The 22,462-nt window shown below is 42.3% G+C and overlaps 1 protein-coding gene across 1 annotated transcript; it reads left to right on the top strand.

The window, feature by feature from the left end:
• The first annotated feature begins 488 nt into the window (after positions 1-488).
• LOC111591983 (frizzled-3) lies at positions 489-21,304 on the top strand. The gene is made up of 2 exons (XM_023303934.2): positions 489-1,047; positions 19,562-21,304. The coding sequence occupies exons 1-2, from the start codon at positions 829-831 to the stop codon at positions 21,182-21,184; spliced, it is 1,842 nt and encodes a 613-aa protein (XP_023159702.1). The 5' UTR covers positions 489-828; the 3' UTR covers positions 21,185-21,304.
• The last annotated feature ends 1,158 nt before the right edge of the window (positions 21,305-22,462 follow it).

Here is a 22,462-nt window from a genome sequence, read left to right on the forward strand (position 1 = left end):
TTGTTGATGTTTTTACATAATTTGAATTAATAATTTTATATAGCTCTACATCCGCTGTTCCTGGCCCTATGCCCATTTCAATTACAAATGGTTAAGCATATGCATTAAACAGAAAATGTGAGGGCGTTTAGCTACAACTGTTATACTGACAATAATTGTTGTTGTTAATTACATACATATTGGTCTGTGACAATGCAAATATTTAATGCACCTGAAACGAACAAAAACTCAAATTGCCTATCGCCTTAGTCGTGGCTGCGCTCGCTCTCACACGCAAATGGTCTCTCGCTCGCTCGGCTTCTGTGGCTTGCTCTCTTTGTAGCTCGCTCTCTTCTACTATGCTCGCATCGTTTTGTTGTTTGTATGCGCTCTCAGTTTAGCTTCAGCTGTTCTCCAGTTCGTTTGTCGCTCTCTCTCGCAGCGACCGGCTGAGCCCAACGAGCCGCAGCTCGTTTCGTCGCTTCGCTCAGTCCACGTTGAAACTTCGAGCAAGGTGGACGTGTAGCAGTCGCAGTTAAAAACTGACAATTTACGTACGCTTCACCCGCTGTGCATGGCCAATCGGAAAGATATTGCTTATTCAATTATAATAGAGTGTGTGGCAAATTGTCAAATTCTTGATTTACTCACCCATTTTTTTTCACGTGACTTGCTGATCTGATAAGAGCAGCGCTCGCGAGTGAGAGATTCGTATTTTGTGAACAATGAGGCCAAACTGATTTGTGATTGGTGATTTGTGAGCCTCCAACTGATCCTGAACTACATAACTAGTGTACGGCCAGCTATACGAGGGACAACAACTACGCCGAGTGTTCGACCCAGTGCGTAATGCTGGCAGCTAAACTTTTGCTGGCGCTGCTCGCCAGCCTGATGCAGTGCAGCAGGCAGGCGCAGGCGGCCGTTGCTGGGAGCGTATCCAATGGCGGCAGCTCGAATGGATTACAGTGCCAGCGCATCGCAGTGTCCGCCTGCCAGGGGCTCGGCTACAATATGACCGCGTTGCCCAATCTCGCGGGTCACACCAATCAGCTGGAGGCTGAGTTGCAGGTAAGACCCGCCCACCCGCTAAACCCCTGCCGGCTAGCTTTGTGTGCCCGATTCCTGCGTGACGATAAGCGCTTGCCTTTGTGTGGCGGCCATAAAAACAATTCTTGACGCTTACGTGCGAAAACCAAAAATTGTTCAAAAGTCACAAACCATTGCGAAAGTCAGCGGACTGCGACGGGGGCAACGAAGACTGAGACGCCTGAGCCATAGATGGATCTGTAACTGTAGATATGGACATGGCCAGAGCTGAAGCTACCAGCTACAGCTACAGCTCCCCAGTTAAAGCTCCAACTCCAGCTGTAGCCAAAGCCGTCGTTGTGTCAGTTGCTGTGACGTTGACGGCATCTGGCGGCAGTTCATCAAAGCGCCTCCACTTCTTAGCTGTTTCCTCTTCTTCTTCACTTTTTATGTGTGCACAAAATATATAGAGTTTGTGGTGGCTTTTCGTTTTGGCTTTGTCGTTTCGCGATCTACACAAGATAACGACAAAACAAAGAGTCAAAAAAACACTAAACTATAAATTGAAATAAAAACAGACCGGAGACTGCCAAGATTCCCAAAAGTCAATTAGACGAAGCCATCAAAATCGATTCATAGCAGCACAGGAAACTCCTGTGCCATTAAAGACACTGATATTATATTTATATATATACTATATATAGTACATAGATCAGAGTAGACTTGGGGAAATTATACTAAGTTTCTAAGGCTAAGTTTCTTGGCAGCTGAACTGTGCCCTATGAAGGCAGGGCATTTAGAGCTTCTGCCTTTAAGAACTGTTTTATAATCTCTTCCACTTTAGTCCATGCCTCGAAGGCGTCCATAAATCTATATAAAATATTAAAAGATTCCATTGAATCGTTAGCCTGATTTGCCTTAAGATTTGTTTATATCATGAAAATATTTTGCATTTCCAATTGAAGATATCGAAAGTATGTATGTATATAGAAGAATTATGATTGTTACTTAGAGTTATCAAGCGGTTTGATTGTTCAAAGTGTATTCGATGGCTGCCTGAAGCCCTGCACTATTCTAGCTATAAATTTGCTAAAATCTTAATCATAATAGAGCACTTAGACCGCAATGCTTGCGATCCCAACTGCTTTGGTAAAAACTTTTCATTCAGGATCTTTTGGATTTGTTCGCCCGCCTAGTGCTGGGCTGGGCCTAATGTAAGGGAACTCTATTACTTTAAGCATATCTCGACAAGACTGCAAACACACACACACACACACACACACCCTAGTTATCAGTTAAAAGACTTTGGAGAAGCGACAGCCGCAAACATTTAATTGCTTTTCAATGTAAAACGCTGCCTGCTATCAGTGACGTCGACGTCGACGTCGGCGTCAGCGTCGGCGTCGCCTTTGCATGTTCCAGATAAAATGATAAAAGAAAAGAAAAAAAAAATGAAAAGAAGCAGCAGCAGCAGCAGCAAACACTATATGAAGAGGCAACTACAAAGAGCAAACAACAACAGGAAAAAAAACAGAGAAAAAATGACGAAATGAGCCAGAAATTGTTAACTGGAACTAAAGTTGAGCATTTTTTTCTTGGTTTTTTGGCCGTAAGTGCATTTGAGGTCAGCTTCATTCTTGGCCATAATTTACCATGGAAATAGTTGAGGCGAGTGCGTGCCTAAAGCTGTAGCAGACGATGATGAAGATGAGGCAGCAGCAGCAGCAGCAGCAGCAGCAGCAAAAGTTGAGTCGGATAATGCTGATGGTAATGGGGCAAACGTTTAGTGGAAATCTAGAGACGGGCTGAGGCGATCCACAAAGCCGCCTTTCGAATGGACAGAGACAAACACAAAGAGAAATAGTGAAAAAGAAAGAAAGAAAGAAGTGAGAAATGTGCGACGCGTAGACAAAAGTCGCTACGTTGCAGGGGTCGGCAGACGTCGGACGGTAGTCGGGGTCATGGTCGGGGCCTTTCTTTTGGCCAAAGTCCATTAACACCTTTTTGCCTGTTTCGGCGTTCATCGGGCTCTTTTGAGTATATCTTGCATTTCATGCCCTACCCCTGCCACTGGCATTGCCATGCGCCGCTTTCTGTTTTGGTCATTTGGTACATTGGGATGCTGCGCGGCGTTAAGTGCAGCGGGCGAGCATAGAGGCTGCAGCTGATTGCAGCTGCTGCTGCTGCTGCTGCTGTTGCTGTTGCTGCGGCGGCGACGCCGACAGAGTATCAAAACCCATAAAACTGTGCCGCGTATCGAGACATGCCAGCCATTGTATACCCTGTAAGACAATTGGAATTTTAGAGTTCCTTAACAAAGCCTTGTTCATAAAAATAGTAGTGCGACAGAGCACTAAATGTTGCACAAACAAATTTTACGATAAGCACAATATTTTCAAAATAAATTGAAAATAATATTAAGATTAATATATTTTGTTATTAATTTAGATGTTTTTTTAAGATTAATATATTTTGTTATTAATTTAGATGTTTTTTTAACACTTTAAGGACATGTGCACTTGAGGGCTTGAACAATAAAAATCCACAAAGTTCCATTGTTCATAAAAATAGTAGTGGCAAAAAACACTATTTGGCCAACTTCATATATATAGAGATTTATTAAATCAAAAAAATATCACATATGAAATTGGGCTTATGCTAAATAATTTATTTTCTATTTTTATGAACAAGTCAATATATGGATTTATATTTATATTCAGCTATTCTAAATGCTCAACAGTGGTGTTTAAACTCAGTGCTGAGTATCTGCCAGTCGCTCATTGCCCATGGTCTTTGCGTTTTTGGAGGCGTTTGGTTCGCGTTGCCGCCTGCTTTGCCTTTCTTATCGCAGCCTGCGCCTGGCGCTGTTGTAAATGTTCGTTCTTATGCCCTAAATGGATGTCTGTCTGGCTCTCCTGCTGTCTGTCTTCCATTATCTTGCTCTCCTACGATCGCAGTCTCTCTCTCTCTCTCTCTCTCTCTCTCTCTCTCTCTCTCTCTCTCTCTCACTCTGTGCAGATGCGTGTGCATGACTCTGTGTGCGTGTGTCTGTGCGTTGTTTAAATGAAACTCAAACAAAAGTCGAACATGTTTCAAGTGGGCAATAAAAACGAAAGCAGCAAACGAAATAAAACGAAATTAAATCGGAAGCACATAAAGAGCAGATCAAAGGCTTTTCAAATGCAAGCGGATGGCAACACCAGCAACAACATAAAGCCACAGCTATCAAAGGAAAAGTCCAACTGAAGCACCAGCAACCATCAAAAGCTTTGTGTGGCCAGATGCAAATGCATTCCATGAACTGAACTTATCAAAGGCAAAGCGAAGAAAAGAAAGAAATAAAAAAACGAAATTGAAAACGTTTTCTTTATCCAACTCTATGGCTGCATAGATGAATATATATAATATATGTATTTAATATTAAATATATATTTATTTATCTGAGATAATGTGTTGACATATGAAATATGAAATCAATATTGAGATGAAAATTAAGTGTTCAATGTGTATCTCCTCTTGAGCCCTTTGTGTTGCATCTGCACCGCTGACACGTCTACGATGCTATTTTGTAAAGCAAGACTTCCGTTACTGCAGCTGCTGGCTCTAAAGGTGCCTTAGTTTTCAAGAGAGGGTAGCTTAAGATTCAGCAAATATATAGATTATATATATGATCTTGGCAGCAATATGCCAATTAGCATATGCTTTGCTTGACTCTTAGCCAATTTGCCGTGGAACACTTGAACAAGTGTCCAAGTTCTCCAATTGAATTTCCCGTGTTCCGATTGATGTTTATCTATGGCGTGGCGCGGAGTTGAGGCGGACAGGGCTGAGGGTAATGGGGTAATGGTGTTGCAGCGCACGTTGAATTAATTTGCTTGTAATTGTCCGTTGACGAGCACTTTGTCGGCACTCGAACGTAACGCCCACAGAGCAAACAAAGAGCTGGAGAGAGAGCGCGTGAGGTTGGGAGGGAGACAGCAATAGAAAGATATGAAAGTGGGAGTGAGGGCAAGTGCTAGAGCTGTACTGTGGAGGGCCTGGTGGGTGTGTGGCATGCGGCATGTGGCGAGATCTGCCTTCTCTTATTTGACTTGACTTGTTTATGCCCCAACGCTGCCGCGCCCCACCTGGCCCTGTCAGTTGTTGGCCCTGCCGTATGCCTGCTAGATTTTTATTTGTCCATTATCATTTCACGTGTTCCCGGGGCGAGAGGTAAGCGGGAAGTCGGGTGGCCTTACTCGCTGTCATGTTTGTCATATCGCCTCCGATAAAGAAACAAAAAAAAAAGAGAAAAAACAAGAAGAAGAAGAAGAAGAACAACAACAAGCTGCGGCTCGCTGTCGCAGCCGCAGTCGGATTTGTGCCTTAAATATGACAGATGAGTGCCCAAACAAGGCAGAGGGGGCAGCCCGACCCGGTCCCGGCCCAGCGTTTATGTAAAGTAATTGTAAATATTTGAACAGCGTTTTGGGCGCTGTGTTTGGACAACGCATTAGCCGCTGACGCAGCGAAGATCTGAGAGTCGAATTGCCGATGTGCCCAAAAGGCAACACTTAACCAGCCCCTGTTCCCACTCGCTGCGCGCGCTCTCTCTCTCTCTCTCTCTCTCTCGTACTATTATTAATTGCAATAGTCTCCCCATGGCATAAACACGCACACACAGATCACATAAAGGCGCAACGTTTCCTCCATAAACCCAACGCTGGCGACAATAAAATTGTTTGATTTTCAAAATCAGAGCCCATTAGCGCTGCACACAGGCTAGGATTGGACAGGGCTTCGGCAGGGCCTGAAGAATTCGATAAACAACTGAAAAAAAAGGGAACACTTCAAGCTGAAGACGTTTAGATGGCCCCCAGCCCACTCTGCTGCCCTGAAAGGCGGCCATAAAATGTTTATGGCAATTATGCCGCTTATCAAAGACCGCTTCAGATATATATCTGATACACAGACACACACACACATACACAGGCGGGCAATATCTATATCTATATACCCACAATTGGTTCACAATTTGATTAAAGAACTTGGCGCAAAAAATATTTCACACAATTCTTATTTATTTATTTATTATTTTTTTTTTTTTTAATTTTAATAATGAAAATGCAGACGCAAAGACAGATTGTGAAATCGTAGCCATAGAACGCGGTCAAAGTTTTTACGTTGATCTCATACAACTGCAAAGACCTAAATCAACAATTGAGCTCAGAGTAAACAAGTGCAAAAAAAACCAACTTCAAAGCCAAAATGAACGCCAGCCTGCTGTGGGAAAAATATGGAATGAACTTAGATATGATAATTCCTGGAAATAGTTCAGAGAGGCTAAGGGAAGGCAACTAATAGATCACATTAGTTAAATTATTAAATATGAATTCTCAAATTCTGTTACATAGGAAATGGAATTTATTTGATCAATATATTCTCAATAAATACATATCGGTATACTTATTAAGCAAACCTCGTATACTTTTTTCTTTCCATTGTATATGAATATATATTATACATAAGGAAATGAAATTAATATATTTTACTTTTTTATATTAATTTTTATACAATTTTTTTTATTAATTTTCAATAAATTAAATAAAAACAAATAAAAAGTTAATATAAAAATAATTTTTAATACAATTTATATTTTCTTATAAATTTAGGTTTGCTTCATATTTATGTATATATACCGATATGTCTATATATATCATATTATCATATATTTTTTTCTTTTTATTCTTTATATTAATTTTTTTTTGTTTGATAAATACTTAATGTGTTTGCATTGCTATCAGCTATCAGTTTTCAGTACAATAACAAAAACAACAACAATGCGTATTTTCTGTTTTTGTTGCTTTCTTAGCAAAGAAAAACTCATCCAGAGTTAATCCGCGGCGGCGTTTTGATAAGAGTCGCTTATCAGGCAGACGCTGAAATGCGAAGCGCCAAGTTGAGCTACCAGTTTACGTTTTTAGATACACACACACACACATATATATATATATATATACATATATATTTTTGTATTGTAATTATGTGGGCAAACGTTCGTAGAAACAAAAAGAAAAGTAAAAAGAAGCAAAGCTAAAGGCGAAGCAGCAGCAGCAACAAAGACTCAAAGAATGTCAGGGCGGCATTTGAGGGGACTTAGCAATGATAATGTCAAATGTTTGAGTGCTGCCGACCAGCAACAATAATAATAATAATAATGACAACAACAACAACAGAAGCAACAACAACAATGCGCACCCCGAGCATAATGCATCAGTTACATATAGACAAATGACTTTGAAGTTTGGCGCTGGCCACTGAAAGTGGATGCGTGTGTGTGTGTGTGTGTGTGTGATGGTTAACTATGGATCGTTTGTCATTCGATGGCCGGCATAACTCTGGCAACGACTTGATATAATGATGAAGCACTGCGCAATGTTGACGAAAACATTTTTGACAAAAGGTTGCCTCCACATTCACAATGGTCGTCGCAAATGTTGCCAGTTGCAACAGACTGTGGCTGTGGCAGTGGCAGTGGCTGTGGTCGGTGCCGGTGCTCGCTTTCCCTCCTGGCAACAACAATTAGTTAGTTGGCCCAACTCGAACGACGACGATGACGACCCAAGGCACAAAAGCACGCAAAAAATGCAGCAACGTTTTTCAAATGCCGCACCAGGGAAAAGCGAGGCAGGAATGCCACAGTAACGATGCCATGCCACTGAGCGAGAAGAGCAAAAACAAAAAGAACAAAAAAAGCAACTGAGAAGAAACTTGATTGACTAACAAATGCCCTATGAACACAATATATTGCATTAGTATTGTTGTACTCATTATCATCATGATCAGCATCGTCATTGTCATTGTCATTGTCATTATCATTGTCATTGTCATTGTCATTGTCATTGTCATTGTCATTGTCATTGTCATTGTCATTGTCATTGTCATTGTCATTGTCATTGTCATTGTCATTGTCATTGTCATTGTCATTGTCATTGTCATTGTCATTGTCATTGTCATTGTCATTGTCATTGTCATTGTCATTGTCATTGTCATTGTCATTGTCATTGTCATTGTCATTGTCATTGTCATTGTCATTGTCATTGTCATTGTCATTGTCATTGTCATTGTCATTGTCATTGTCATTGTCATTGTCATTGTCATTGTCATTGTCATTGTCATTGTCATTGTCATTCATTGTCATTGTCATTGTCATTGTCATTGTCATTGTCATTGTCATTGTCATTGTCATTGTCATTGTCATTGTCATTGTCATTGTCATTGTCATTGTCATTGTCATTGTCATTGTCATTGTCATTGTCATTGTCATTGTCATTGTCATTGTCATTGTCATTGTCATTGTCATTGTCATTGTCATTGTCATTGTCATTGTCATTGTCATTGTCATTGTCATTGTCATTGTCATTGTCATTGTCATTGTCATTGTCATTGTCATTGTCATTGTCTTGTCATTGTCATTGTCATTGTCATTGTCATTGTCATTGTCATTGTCATTGTCATTGTCATTGTCATTGTCATTGTCATTGTCATTGTCATTGTCATTGTCATTGTCATTGTCATTGTCATTGTCATTGTCATTGTCATTGTCATTGTCATTGTCATTGTCATTGTCATTGTCATTGTCATTGTCATTGTCATTGTCATTGTCATTGTCATTGTCATTGTCATTGTCATTGTCATTGTCATTGTCATTGTCATTGTCATTGTCATTGTCATTGTCATTGTCATTGTCATTGTCATTGTCATTGTCATTGTCATTGTCATTGTCATTGTCATTGTCATTGTCATTGTCATTGTCATTGTCATTGTCATTGTCATTGTCATTGTCATTGTCATTGTCATTGTCATTGTCATTGTCATTGTCATTGTCATTGTCATTGTCATTGTCATTGTCATTGTCATTGTCATTGTCATTGTCATTGTCATTGTCATGTCATTGTCATTGTCATTGTCATTGTCATTGTCATTGTCATTGTCATTGTCATTGTCATTGTCATTGTCATTGTCATTGTCATTGTCATTGTCATTGTCATTGTCATTGTCATTGTCATTGTCATTGTCATTGTCATTGTCATTGTCATTGTCATTGTCATTGTCATTGTCATTGTCATCGTCATCGTCATCGTCATCGTCATTGACATTGTCATTGTCATTGTCATTGTCATTGTCATTGTCATTGTCATTGTCATTGTCATTGTCATCGTCATCGTCATTGACATTGTCATTGTCATTGTCATTGTCATTGTCATTGTCATTGTCATTGTCATCGTCATCGTCATCGTCATTGACATTGTCATTGTCATTGTCATTGTCATTGTCATTGTCATTGTCATTGTCATTGTCATCGTCATCGTCATCGTCATTGACATTGTCATTGTCATTGTCATTGTCATTGTCATTGTCATTGTCATTGTCATTGTTACCTGGCTTGACTATTGCATTAGATATTAGAAGCTATTCATTAGTAAGGAGTTGGAACTCAGATCTACCTGTAAGACAATCTTCTAGCAGTCAAGCATATTGACTGGGCTGTTTTGCTTCTTCTTCATGGTATATAGAATCAAATTATAGCTCTGTTCAACTGGCTGTCCAGGGTATGCAGAATGCAGACAGCGACGACAACAGAAATCGCGTTGGCATGAAGCATACAAAAAAACACAGAAAACGGATAAAAAAAACTGAGAAGAAGATGAAGTAGAAGAAGAGGGGAAAAAACAAAATATAGCAGGCAAAGTCGCAGCAGCCGCCGCAGCAGGTTTGTGTCTTAAGTCTTTTGTTTTGCAGCAGGATGCTGAATGCCGCCGTGGCTGAAGATGACGTTGAACTGTGCCAGTGTTGCCGATGTTGTTGTTGTTGCCGCTGCTGTTGTTGCAGCGCGTAATTACATGGCAATTAAGTTAATTGAACTGCGCGCCTGAGCTCGCGTGAATTGCTTTGGCTAAAGATAATTTCCCAGCCGCCGCCCGCTCGCCGAACGAGGGGCATATGGCAAGTGCGCGTGGTGCAGCTGCAAAGCCCATGCAATGCTCATTTCCTTCTTGTCAAAATTTCATGTAAGCTGGATGTATTATCCATGCGTCGGTTAAGCTGACAAAATTGTCAGCCCCAAAAACAGCGACAGGCAGCTAGGCGCAAGTGCAGCCGACTCCATGCTCAAATTGAATACATTAAGCCGAGCGAGCGAGCGTCCAGTTGTGTGTGGCTGGGTCAGGGCTGACCGGCTGCCTGCCTGCCCGTCTCTATATTGTATATATATATATATATATATATATACAATGGCTCGAGACGTTCAATTGTAACTGTAGCGTGTGCAAAACTGAGCGCAATTGCTTTCATGTACTGCCAGGCCGCAGCAGCAGTTGCAGTCGCTGCCATTGTGGCTCTCCTTTGAGCTGTCTGTCTGCCTGTCCGTCTGTCTGTCGGTCTGGCTGGCAGATTTCTGCCAAAGATTAGCCGCCGCTGTCGCTGACTGTTTGTCTAACTGCTGCCAATAGCAGGCGAACTGTAGCCGAAGCCCGTAGCTGCCTGGCATCGAACTGCCAGCTGAAGTCGCTGCTGCAGTTGCCACAGTTGCGGCTCATCTGATTAGAAGAGTTTACCAAATGCACATAACTCTGTTATAGCAGAGTTGTAACTCCTAAGTCAGATTGCTAACTTGTTACTAAAAAGGTATTTTTTATAGTCTTAGAGCTAAAATCTTGTTTTTACTTTCGAGTTACACAAGCTTTAGTCATAACAAAATATAGAAATATATTTTTAATATCAATGAAATACTATAAACCGAACAAAACATATTAAGACATTCAAATTTATAAAATAATTTCATTTTGCTAAAATATTTATACAACTTGCAAGCATTACTTGAGTGCAAATCCATTCGAAAACTCATCAGCTGTGGCCAACTCAAAGTTGTAAATTGTTTATATAATATTATAAGAATTATAATATAATATGCTATATATACTATATATATATTATATAGCTAGGCTATTATGGAGCCCAAATTTATGACTTTTCATAAAAGTAGAGATGAATTTTCAAGCTGTTGTCGTCAGGCTTAGCCCAGATCAGCTTAAAATTCATGGCGAGGAACTTTGCCAAGTGTTTCTAGTTATATGGCCAGGCACTGTGGCTGTGATGAGGCTGACTGCTTCTAGCAGTGTAGCTGCCATTAAGCTCTAGGCTTTTTGCTGCATTCCTGCCTGCTGGCTGCTTGGCTGGCAGGCCAGAACGTCGGCGAGCATTTCATTTCATTTCATTTCATTTGAAGCGGCTGGCCAATGCATTGGCTTTTGAATGACAATCGTCGGCAGTCAAAATGTCAATTAGTTGTGAGAAGACATTCATATGTCGGCGATGCCAGCTGACAGCTTGCAGTTGCATGCCGCCGCATGGGGCAACTGCTGCTGTCGTCGCTTATCAGCGGCTGCTTAATTACACAGAGAAACGTCGACCTGATTGTTTTAGATCTATCAGTTTTTTGTTCAACAGATATGATGTCATCGTGGATTTTGCATTTGCTTTTCACTGCTTGGCGGCGGCTTCGATTTATCATCGCATCGTTGTCACGCGGCGGCGTCTTAATTATGCAAATTAACGCCTGACGGGCAGCCAACGGGCTCCAAATTCGCCTCTCACGGTAACCTGTTGGCCAACTAAAACGAAAACAAAAACAAAATTAACAAAAAACATATCAACAAGAAGAGCTCGCCACACAGCTGGCCAAAAAAAAATAAATAAATAAAAAAACACTCACATATTATTCATATTTGCGTTCGCATTTATAGCTGGGATCGCGAACAGAGGTTCGCTAATTGCAAGCGCTTTCAAAGCAAATTAAATCAACTGGCGCACTTCAAAGCGGCCGCTGCCGATACCCCAAAGCCAGAGCCAAAGCCAAAGCCAAAGCAGCCAAGCGAACGATAATCCAACTAACCCCAACAGCCGCCCCCGCACACCTGGCCGAGCGTAGCATTCGCCTGGCTTGTGACTCGTATCAAATGCCTCTCGCTAAGCGAGCAACTAAATCAAATAAAGCGCAAATCAAATAATGCACTGACAACAACAACAACAACTGACAGCAAGATAAAACGCTGCCGTCCTGTTCATATGAAGATCGTGAACGACGCTTTTGTCGGCTGACCAAACTTGACTTTGAGTTGGCCAAGCGGCTGCCAAGCTTCAAGATTTAGTAGCTCTGCGAACATTCACTGTTGCTCTGCGTGTGTGTGTGTGTGTGTGTGTCTAGTTTGCGGTACTTTGCACAAGCATTTTGCAACACTTGTCACTTGTGGCAGCTGAGCAATTTGTGGAGGCCAAGCTCGCCGCCGAGATGCAGCCTTAAGATAACGTAACAAAAACCGCTGCAAAGATGCCCAACACACACAGACACAGACACACACACAGCTCACACACATAGAACTCATTCATAGTTCTAGCTGTCGTTGAGCTCGCTGAAAGCTCAAGCAGCTGACTGAAGTTGCTAGAGATCACGCATCATCATGATCATCATCATGAGCATCGCTAATGATGATCGGCATAATAATGATTATGGAAATCAGTCACGCAGCCAAACGCTTGGAACATTGTTTGGCAAAGTGAAGCAACAAAGAGGTTGAGCTGGAGATGAACTGAGCCGGGTTGGCTTAGTCATAGAAATTATATATATATACTATATACTAGCGTATGCTTTATACTCGTTAGTATGTAGCGCTCAGATCGATCGCTACTGTTTCGTTTTGTATTTTGGAAAGCGTTTGCAGCGCTTTGGATGCAGCAAACTAATCTCATAACAAATTGCAGTTGCAGGTGGCAGGGCCAGGGGCAGGTGGCAGTTGGTAGTTGGCAGTTGGCGGGCCAACTGGTTGGCCAACAGACAGAACATTTCCAATTCCAGTTTCAGTTCCATGTTGAAGTTGGCCTGGCGCTTAAGCCTATAATTTGTATGCTCGGCCTGGGAGTCTGGGCGCCCGGAGCGCAGGTAGCCATGGCTGCCGACTGCGAGGACGTAGCGTAGAAAATTATAAATTAATCCATTACTTAAGAGCAGATTATGCAGATGTCTGGGCGCATTAAATGTCGCCGGCAAGCCGAGGATCATGGCTAAAGGCATTAAGCGTTAATGAATGGAGGATGCCGCCGCATAGCTGGCTAGCTGGCTAGCTGGCTGTGCGGCAAGTTGCCCCAAGCATAGATGCACACATAGGACAGATACATACATCAATGTATATATATATGTGTATATATATGTGTGTGTGTGTGTTTGTGTCTGTGAGTTGCTGTCCCTTTCGAAAATTCAAAGCCAAAGTGCCGCAACAGCAATCGATGGGGCAACACTAATGCTTCGCCTTTTTGGCTTCGCTTTGCTTTCATTTCATTTCATTTCATTTGATTTCGTTGCGGCGAAATCATTAATCAAAATCGAGAAATCATTAACTTTGCGTTTACGTTCAGGTGTCAACTGAGCCGCATGCTGTTGCCGTTGCCGTTGTTGTTGTTGTTGCTGTTGTTGTTGCTGTTCCTTAACTTGTAATTGAATTGTGAACATGGGCAAGCAACAAGCCAGCATCGAGACGGTCGAGTCGAAAACATTATCAAACCGAAACAAGATTAAATGTTATTTAGCTTTGCTCGAGACGTCGTAATCGTCAAAGCTACAACAGCAACAACAACACTGAAATTAAAAATAAATTGTGAAAAAAATGTGTGAAACAGGCTGAACTGAAGGAATTGCCGCCAGTCAAACAGAAAAAAAATGAGAGGCGTATAAGAGGGCGTATTGAATACGAAATACCCTCACCAAGCAATTGTCCCGAAACTATTTTCAAATGAAATATTACTTAAAATTTCTTAGCTCAGCTTTAGTAATTCCACAATTCGAACAACTTCGATCAAAAAGAATTCAAACTGAAACGTTAGCCAGCTTCAACAGCATTATAATCTTGGCCTGCCTAACCCAACCTGATGCTAAAGTCAAAGTACCCTATAAATATACTTATAAAATGCCACAAAAAAAAAAAAAATCACAACCAAAACGAAACTCAACTTGAAGCGATAGAGACAAAGAGCTGCGCGTATGCCTAGAGATCATTTGAGAAAAAAAAAACTGTTAATTTTAGCTGAAACAAATTAAGCATAACTTTTTCATTTTACACACACACGCACACACAGACACCGACTCGATGACACAAAAGTTAATTTCATGATCGATTTTTTTAAAATTTGCGCTGAGCTCAAAGCAATTTTTTTCATTCTTAGCATTTGATTGCCGACAAAAATGTTTGTTACGGCTTCAAGTGAACTGCAAGAGTTGCGCTAAAAATAATGTATATTATTTCTTATTTAATTGTTTTTCAAATATGTACATAAAAAAATATTTTTTAAAAATATTTCTATATATAAATATTTAAGAAAATATATTTCTAGAAATATTTTTAAAATATTTCTATATATAAAAAAAAATTTTTTTAAAAAATGTATTTTTATTTATATATATAGAAATATTCTTAATAAAAAAAATATATATGTATAATTATATATATATATATATATATATATATATATATGTTATTTAAAAAATTAATCATTAATTTTGGAATACCTAAAATTAATATATATTAAGGAATTAAAAAAATAGAAATAAAATATATTTCCAAATACTTTATTATATAAAATTTTATATAATTATATATAATTCAATGTACTTTAATTGTATATATAATAATTTAATTATTATTTATATACCTACGTTTAGTACAGAAATAGAAGAAAATGAATTTTTAAAATCTTTTCCCAAGTTTTGCCAATTCAGGTAAATTTGAAGTTATTTTTTAAAATTTAATTTTCTTGTTCTGCATCAAGCAAAACGAATTTGTTGCTTTGTGTCGGGTGTGCAACGTGTAGCGCGTCGGCGCGGCGCATCGAATCGCGGCCTCTTTTTTGTTTCTGTTTTTTTGCGGCAACTGCGTGGCCAAAAAATGCTCACAGCGTTGCAGATTGCATTCGATGCGCAGACGCAAAATGGGCATTGGGGCAGGCAGCTGCCCGCCTGAGCAGGGGGCAAGCGAGCGGAAAACGCAGCCGGTTGGGAGATGGCAGAGACTGTGGCCAAGTCGGGTTTGCCCTTTTGCATTTGGCAGCAAAAAAAAACAGCACAAAGCGGCATTAATAACACATTTCAGACACTTGGCCGGCCGTTTGTTTGTGGCCCAAAAGCGTGAAACGGCTTTCGTAGCTAGTCTACCTCTCTCTCTCTCTCTCTGTCTCTGCCTGCGTCTATGCGGTTGGCCTGTCTATTAGGTTGATTGCCTTTCAGTTTTAGGCCTGGCCTATGCCGATGATGATAATCATAATAATGATAATGCTGATGCTGATGATGATGATGATGATGATGATGGGGGCCCTGACACTTGTTGGCATTGTTGAAGCCTGACTGCAGCATCATTAAATTATTATTGCCTCTGGGTCATAATAGACACACTAACAAAGAGAGCGAGAGGTGGGAGAAAGAGCAAGTGAGATGGATGCCACCTCGATCTGACAATAGTTCACAGGCGGCTGCCTTAAAGCTAACAAAAGAACTCAAAAAAGAATCGAAACGAGATTCAAACTTCAATTGAAGACGACTTGGAAATGCCGCCTAAGAATTTGGAATATCGTGAAAATTCGAAATCTCAACTGAACCAAATGATATAGATATGTATCTGGCTATATATGTCGACCATACTGTATAGCTGCATGCAGTATTTCACAGTATTTCGGAACTGAAGGGTATACAAATTGGATATAGCGTGCCTAATGCGCTGTTCCACATGACCAGCGGCGGTGCGCTGAGTCAGTGTGCGAGTGTGTGGCTGGCTATTGACTGCCCTAATGTACCTTAATTATAGCCACAGCAACAAGTATCTTGGCCAAGACAACAAAGCAAGGCAAAGCAAAGCTCAAGTTGCGGCAGCTGAAAGAATGCGAAACTGAGACTCAGCTCCAGCTCGATGAATGTTGGTCGCCAAGCGAAGGTGGAGTTGAGGCTGTAGCTCGGTCGGGACCTGGTCTTGGGACCGCATGTCAACCCATCAAATGCATGTCAAAGTGCCGCACTGGGAGTCACAATGCCCGCTTTTTGTTATTTTTTTTTTGCTCTTGCTCTCAGCTTTTTGGGCTCTTTCCTGAGAAAACGTCTCACCAATTTGATGCAGTCCTTTTTATTTTTTTTTTTTTATTTTTATTTATTTTTTTGGTTTGTGGCTAAGATACGCGTTAAGCGCAGGCCCAAATCCGCAACCCTTTTTGGTCGTCTTCTAGACGAAAATTCCGCAAACTCATAAATTTTTTATGCCTCGCTCGGGACGATCGGGGTTCGTCATCGTCAGCGTCAGCGTCATCCTCATCGTCATCATTTGACGGACATGTCTGGAGACCGTTTGCCTTTATTATTATGTATCATAATTTCTTGTCTCTCTTTGCTTTTTGGTTTTTGCTTGCGGATCATTTCGATTGAAGTTGTTTCTGGCTTCGCAATTAATAGTCGCAAGTCGGAAACGATTTGGTGTTTTTCTTTTTCTTTTTGCTTTTCCCATTTGCAGGCATTCGATGCATTGCGTGTAATTAGCCCGTAATTGCGCTCAACACTTGCGACTGGGCATGGGAAGCCATATCGATATTGACTCACCTGCTGCATCGCCTGGCCCCCGCCCAGCACCCCACTCAGCGGTCACATGTGCGAAGTTTGTCGCTAATTTTCACACAAGCCACATGTGTCAGCAGCTAATGAAAAACTCAACAATGTTGTCAGACTCTAGCTTCAGCTGCTGCAGCGACTATCAAATGCTCTGCAGCCGAACACAACTCAAGCTAAAGTCAGAGCAGAAGCCAATGTTAAAGCAATGTTAGAGCAATGTTAATGCTTAACATAAAACTAGCCAACATTATTTCGAATTACTCATTATATTCCTTTAAAATTCTATTTCTATGTGGAGGTTGCGTGAGAGATCCCAAGGTTCTTGATAGGGAGTCGATCTAGCTATATGTTCGCCTGATCAGCTATTCGTTCGTTCATCCGTCCATTTGTCGACTCATCTGTCCTTTGCTTTCGCTTATGCATAATCTACATTCAGACTTATGTCCTGCCATCAGTCCTTCCGTCCGTGCTTCCATTTGTTCTTTTGTCTGTCTATCCTGCTGTCCGCCCTTCCGTCTGTCCGTCAGTACTTCTGTTCGTATATCAGTCTATCCTTCCGTTCGTCCATCAGCCCGTCCGTCCTTCCGTTGGCAGGTCGTGTGGAAGGACGGACGCATGGATAGACGAATGGACGGACTGAAGAATAGCGAAGAAAGGACGTACTGTCCTTCCGTCCGTCCTTCCTCCTCTATTCTTCAGTCCGTCCTTCGCTTTCTATTCTTTAGTCCGTCCTTACGTCTATCCATCCGTCCGTCCTTCCACCCGACCTGCCATCCATCTATCCTTCTATCTGTCCATCCTTCCGTCCATTCTACGAACTGTCCATCCTTTTATCCGTTCTTCCGTTCGTCCTTCCATCAATCCTTCCATCTGTCTGGCTGTCTGTCCGTCCCTCCATTCGTCCATTCTTCCGTCTGTCCTTCCATCCGTCCTTCCGTCTGCCTTCCGTTCGTCTATTCTTCTGCCCGTCCTTTCGTCTGTCATCCATCTATACTTCTGTCTGTCCATCCTTTTATCCGTTCGTCCTTCCATCGATCTTTCTGACCTACTCGATAGAAAAAGGGCTTTCCTTGGGTAACTGGACGATTATAGATTATCGCTTATATAGTATTATAGATGTATTATAATGCCAAACTGCCAACATCATTTGATAATTGGTTAAAGATGAAAGAATTCCCTTGCTGCTTTAGTTTGCTTTACAAAATGTCTCACAGACTGCGAATGCTAGAGAAACAAAACTATTTAATTGACTGTAAACAAATGCAATTAGATATTTTTGCTGTCGTTCATGTTTTTTTTTTTCAATTTTATATTGTTAACATTTGTTGTTGTTGTTGTTGTGACTAGACGCGATTCGGTCGGCAAAAGAACAAAGAGATAAACGCGCAAAGCTCGTCTACGTTTGACTACAATTTTATTGCATTTTTATTAGATAAAATTATAGACATCAATGAAGAACAGCAACAGCAACAACAACAAAAACAATTAACAAAAGCCAACGGCGCCGACGCCCCTGTCCAGGTGTGAGGTGTGAATGGGAACGCCGACAATTTTATTGTTTAAATTTTTTATTTTTCTTTTGTTTAGAATTGTTGTTGCTTTTTTGTTAGTATTTGTTGTTTCACTTTGCGCAAATATTTGCTCTTTTTTCTAACGTGGCGAACAGCGCATTTTGATCTAATTATTTGGCGGCAAACTTTCAAGTTTGCCTGCGGCCCAAGCACACGCGAGTCTTAATTGATAAAGCTGCGGATCTATGAAGATTGTGTCAGATATAAGCGGGCCAGCAATGCCCAGCAACTTGAGTTGTGAATCGAGTAAGGTTTCAAGGCAGTTGTCCATAGAATCGATACACTTTATAAATGTTTCTAAGGCAGCCCTTGTAGTCTAGCAGATGATTAGACACGCGAATAGTATACTGCTTCTATGGAGTACAAGTCTATAGCATACTGCTTCATCAAACAATTTCATAATGCATAAACAACAATCTAACATAGTTGCCAGAAGAAAGGTCTCCAGAGGCTATACCCCATCGCTTCATTTAAGTGTCATCTCAGTATGGAAATTGGCCCTCACCTCGTCTAAATCAATCTTTACATCATTTAAAACTTTAGCTACAGCAAACTAGCAAAGCATTGACAAATTTTGCAAACTAAAGAAAAGAATTCAATAAAAATAACTTTGTCTAATCAGATTATATAAATCCAATCAGACAGAGTTAGATAAAAGATTTCTCTACTTTTAGATTGTTGAAATATGTTGATTATTCAGCAGTCTATTCATTATGAGCTGGACTTCTATCGCTGCACAAGATTTCAGTTGCAATTGAAAACTTTCCCACTTCAGAGTTTTCAGGCTAAAATTTCAGTTTCAGTTTCAATGTGCCTGAAGACTAAGCCTGAAGTGTATGTATATTAGCTTGAAGAAGTGTTCAGTGGAATGAAATAAAGCAGTACGAATCCACGAACCATTTTTGGTAAGCTTCTAAACTTGTGAACCTGACAGAGTCGAATCGAGAAAGTCGCTTCAATTGAGTGAGGCCCAATTGGCATAGAGAAAGACAAGCGACTCAGTCGGCATATGAATAGAGAAATTGCAACTTTTATGACTGATGCGAGCGTGACTGAAAATTGTGTCTGAGTTACCCCCTTGAGCATCAGCCGCATCAGTAAATTTCAGAGCCAAGTATCGAGCTATACTAAATACATATGCTATATGCTATACCAATATATATATACTCTATCCCTAGAGATCTTCTAATCTCTCATGAAGACAGATCTTAGACCTCTACTAACTCCCTTTAGCCTCTGTAGCTCTATTTTATAATGTAATTTATAGACTCTTCTCACTCCCTCCCTCTCTCTCTCTCTCTGTCTCTTGCAGATAGCCAAACTAGTGCCGCTGATCGAGTCTGGCTGTTCGCGGCGAGCACGTTTTTTGCTCTGCTCGGCGCTATTTCCGCTCTGCAGCCCGGATGTGCCACGCCCCGTGACGGCCTGCAAGTCGCTGTGCGAGACGGTCAAGGGCGAGTGTGCGGCGAACGCGGCGCCAGAGCTGATGCAGCTGTGGCCGCCGTTTCTCAGCTGCGACTCGCTGCCACAGCCGGAGAATCATGAGCTCTGCATGCAAATACCGCAAGAGGCGGCGGCCAGCGAGGGCGCCAACGCGGGCATGGCAGCGGCCGGCGCAGATGGACAGCAGACGACAGCGGCCGAGCCGCCGCCGCCGCAGCAGCAGCAAATGTACTGGTCCTGGATGGCCTGGAAGATGTCCGCGCAGCTGGGCAAATCGCCGCCCAGCAACGGGGCGCTGGGCTCTGCCGCCAGCCTTGGCGGCGTCGGCAGCTTTTGTCCACAGAACTTCAGTGCGAGTCCGCTGAGCGCCGAGGAGTGCCTGCCGCAGTGCCAGCGCGACGCGTTCCATTCAACGCAGCAGAAGAAGCTGACCGAAAGTCTCGTCCTGGGCCTGTCCGCCGTGTGCTTCGTGCTGACGCTGTTCGCGCTGGTCACGTTCTGGGCGGAGCCGACGCGCTTCGGCTACCCGGAGCGTCCGGTGCTGTTCCTCTGCCTGTGCTACAATCTGTTCAGCGTCTGCTATCTGGAGCGCATCGTCTTCCATCAGGCGCGCAGTCTGGCGCTGCTGCAGGAGCCGGGCCGAGTGGGTCGCGCACCCTGCGCCCTCACCCCGCCCTGCCTGGCCTCGTACATCAGCACCTCGTATCTGAGCCTGTGCGCCGCCAGCTGGTGGCTAATCTTCGCGCTCTGCTTCTATCTGTCCTCGCACAAGAAGTGGTCGAGCGAGGCGCTCGAGAAACGCTCCGGCCTGTTCCATGTGCTCGCCTGGGTGCCGCCGCTGGCGCCGCCCATTGCCGCGCTGCTGCTGGAGCGCGTGCGTCCCAGCGAGCTGACCGGCATGTGCACAGCGCCCGGCTTTGTGGAGCTGCCAGCGCTGGCGCTGCTGCTCCTGGGGCTCTACTTCACGCTGCGCGCCTCCCGCTCGCTGCACACGCTGCAGCAGCAGCTGCAGCCGACGCTGGCGCATCAGCGTTTCGCCCAGATACGCAAACGTTTCGTGATCTTCTCGCTGCTCTTCTTTGTGCCAACGGCGGCCGGCGTGGTGGCCGCCTTCTGTGAACGGTACGTGGACGCGGTGCCCAGCTGCCCGACGCCGGAGGAGTGCGTGCAGCCGGCACAGCTGAGCGCCTGGCCGGCGCTGGTGCGCATCTTCTTTCAGCTGGTGGGCGGCACGCTGACCGGCATGTGGGTGTGGTCGCGCAAGACATGCGAGAGCTATCGCAGCCGCCTGGTGGCCGGCGGCTCGCCCAGCTCCTCGCTGATGACGCAGCACAAGTCATCAGCGGCCGCGTTGCCCAAGAAGCATCTCTATGCCAGCGGCAAATCGATGCTGGCCGTCACGGCGCCCCCAGCATCCGCCCAGGCGCCGCTCTACGCCGGCATCAGCTTCCACAACGTGCCCGTCTACAATCCGCATCAGTCGCGCGTGTAGCAGCCACAGCGGCACAGAGACGCGGCCTGGCCGGATCTCAGCCTTGTACATATAGCTCGGGCAGGCTGCACGTTGCCACCAGCTGAGTCAGCTCTGATCAGCCCCAGCTAGCCCCTAGACCCTAAGCCTAAATCAAAAATGTGTTAATAGCTTTAAAGTCAATTTGAGTAATTCATTATCTGTAAATAGTTTTTTTTTCTAATTATTTTTTTATTATTATTATTATTATTGATAGTAATTAAGTTGATTAACAAAGAAAACAACAAACGGAAAATATATAATATAAAATTATTGCAAATATTAATTTTAATATTTATTTGACCAAGCGCATATGGGGCAGAAGGCGTGGCAGTGAACATAGAATATATATATATATATATATATGTGCTTGAACAGATCGACGAGCTGAGTAAGTCTAGCTCTGCACGTCTGTCACAAAAGCTAGAGATTTGAGCTTTTAAATATATAAATTGTATGAGCTAAGCAATAGCTAAGCATTTTTATCGATAACTCTATATTTTTACTATCGATAATAATCGATCATTTGATTTGGTTTGGCCAAAAGCTAAAGCTTTCAATCGATCATTTGATTTAATATTTGAAGCATAGCTTGAGTAACACAGGAGCTGCAGCTTTCTAATTTGCTGTGTAGATTTCTGTGCTGTAGAAGCATAAGAAGAGAAGATGAGCAATAAGAGTATTCCGGATTTGAAATAAACTTTTACCTGCAAAGCTTTTCGAACATTACAAATTTGTGCTTTAACAAGTCCTTCATACGCTCTAAGAATATAGTTACGAAAGTGTATTGAGTACAAAAGTTATTCAAAATCTTATACTGTGTGTGTGTGTGTGTGTGTTCATGTGTGTGCTAGGCTATGCTACTCTGCATGCAGCACAAAAAGTGCACAGTGCACAGTGCTCAGTGTTCAGGGTATCAGCTAGTCGAGCACTTCCCACTAGAGCACTCTTACTTGTTGCTTATCAGCTTCGCTTGTTGATAAGATACGATCTATTTTTGAGCTAGGACATATGATCCTTTACTCAATTAGTTGTAGCTCGTCTCAAATCATATTTTTGAAGGAAATCATATTTTTAAGCTTTTGAACTCAGCTTCGAAAGTGGAGTTCGCTGTTGCATTGAAACTCTGAGCTGCAGTTGAGGCCTTCTAGCGCCTTAGCTAATATAATTTATATAATATAACAAATAAATATTTGATTTTTGAAAACTTCAAATATATAATAGAAAATATTAGATTTAAATAGGACATGCAAATTTCAA

The sequence above is a fragment of the Drosophila hydei genome, unplaced genomic scaffold (assembly GCF_003285905.1).
Source record: "Drosophila hydei strain 15085-1641.00,03,60 unplaced genomic scaffold, DhydRS2 tig00000349-arrow-arrow-pilon, whole genome shotgun sequence".
Classification (NCBI taxonomy): Eukaryota; Metazoa; Arthropoda; class Insecta; order Diptera; family Drosophilidae; genus Drosophila; species Drosophila hydei.